At 39.0% G+C, this 1251-nt stretch overlaps 1 protein-coding gene across 1 annotated transcript in view; it reads right to left on the bottom strand.

The window, feature by feature from the left end:
* LOC101854219 (glutaminyl-peptide cyclotransferase-like protein) overlaps nt 1–1251 on the bottom strand; it is a gene marked incomplete in the record, with an annotated part of 58630 nt that overhangs the window by 9363 nt on the left and 48016 nt on the right. Inside the window, 1 exon segment of the mRNA XM_013090123.2 lies at nt 515–630. Within this exon segment, the coding sequence (XP_012945577.1) occupies nt 515–630 (116 nt within the window).

The raw sequence follows: 1251 nt of genomic DNA on the forward strand, positions 1-1251 counted from the left end.
AAAAAAAAAAAAATCCAAACAAAACAAGGTCAGTCTAAACAGACAGAGACAAGTACCCATTGTCAAGGACAAAATCAGGTGTCTTAGACAGATTAATGCAGGACTAGAACTAGAACTCAAATGGCCGCTGGATCAGAAAACTAAAGTAAAAAGTAAAGACAGATTGATGAACGTTTTAAACAGTATCCCCATAGTAAGAAAAAAGATACAAGGGGGGAGTGGGAAGTTTTCTTTTGTACAAAAGATTGTCTGAGGCAGGTGGCCATCTGGACAGGACGTGACCGGTAAAGCAGGTTCGACAACTTCAGTCGTACCTGCTCGAATGACCACCTGTATAAGACAATCATCTTCACAAACGACCATTTCCCATTTCTCCCCTTATGTACGTGTGTTTTACATTATAATGACACTGTGTATGATGATAACCTGTTCAAAAACAACCACTTCCCTTCTCGCATAATAATAAATTTCCGGGTTAGACAGTTCGATTGTATTCCAAGTTAAGTGTACTCACATTAAGGCCTAGCCCTTGAGCGTCTGAAGTGATCTCCCTTAGTTTCCGCGCAGTGTCTATCATCACAGAGCAGGGAACTGCCGAGTCGATGGCGCCGATAAATGGCGTTCTGTAACCTGCAAGGGGAGAGAAAAAAAAGCCTTTTAGTTCTTAGGAATATTGAATGCTATATTCGTTTAAATTTTGAGGATGCTATCTTCGTTTTAGTTTTGATGATGCTATCTTCGTTTAAATTTTGAGGATGCTATCTTCGTTTAATGTTTTATGACAGAAGAGTAGGTGGTTTCTTCTTTAAAAAATGACCCAAAGGTCAGTGCCACTAAAATTGTAGTTTAAGGTTGAGATTAAGTAAAGAGAAGCACATCGGGACAATAACAGTCATTTAGTGCTGGGAAAAGAAAGAACGATAAACAGAAATAACGGATGGAGAGAAAAGAATTATATATATCCAGGACTTTGCCCCAACAACAATTTAGTGTGGGTGGTTGGCGGGTGCTCTGGTGTGGTTTGCTACTTCTTTCCTATCAAACATTTATCGTCTTTATCTCTCCTTCTTTTTTCTTTTCGTTATTCTCTTGTAACCTCTAATCTTCGGCACTTAAATGACCTTATCATGTTGTAAGTGCCGCAAAACTCAAACTTAAACTAAAAAAACAAAACAATTTAGTCTCCACGAACTGCTTACCATGCACTCCATGTGTTCCATCGACGAAAGATCGTCCAGTAGTCTTTTACCC

This window comes from Aplysia californica, unplaced genomic scaffold, assembly GCF_000002075.1.
Source record: "Aplysia californica isolate F4 #8 unplaced genomic scaffold, AplCal3.0 scaffold01149, whole genome shotgun sequence".
NCBI lineage: Eukaryota > Metazoa > Mollusca > Gastropoda > Aplysiida > Aplysiidae > Aplysia > Aplysia californica.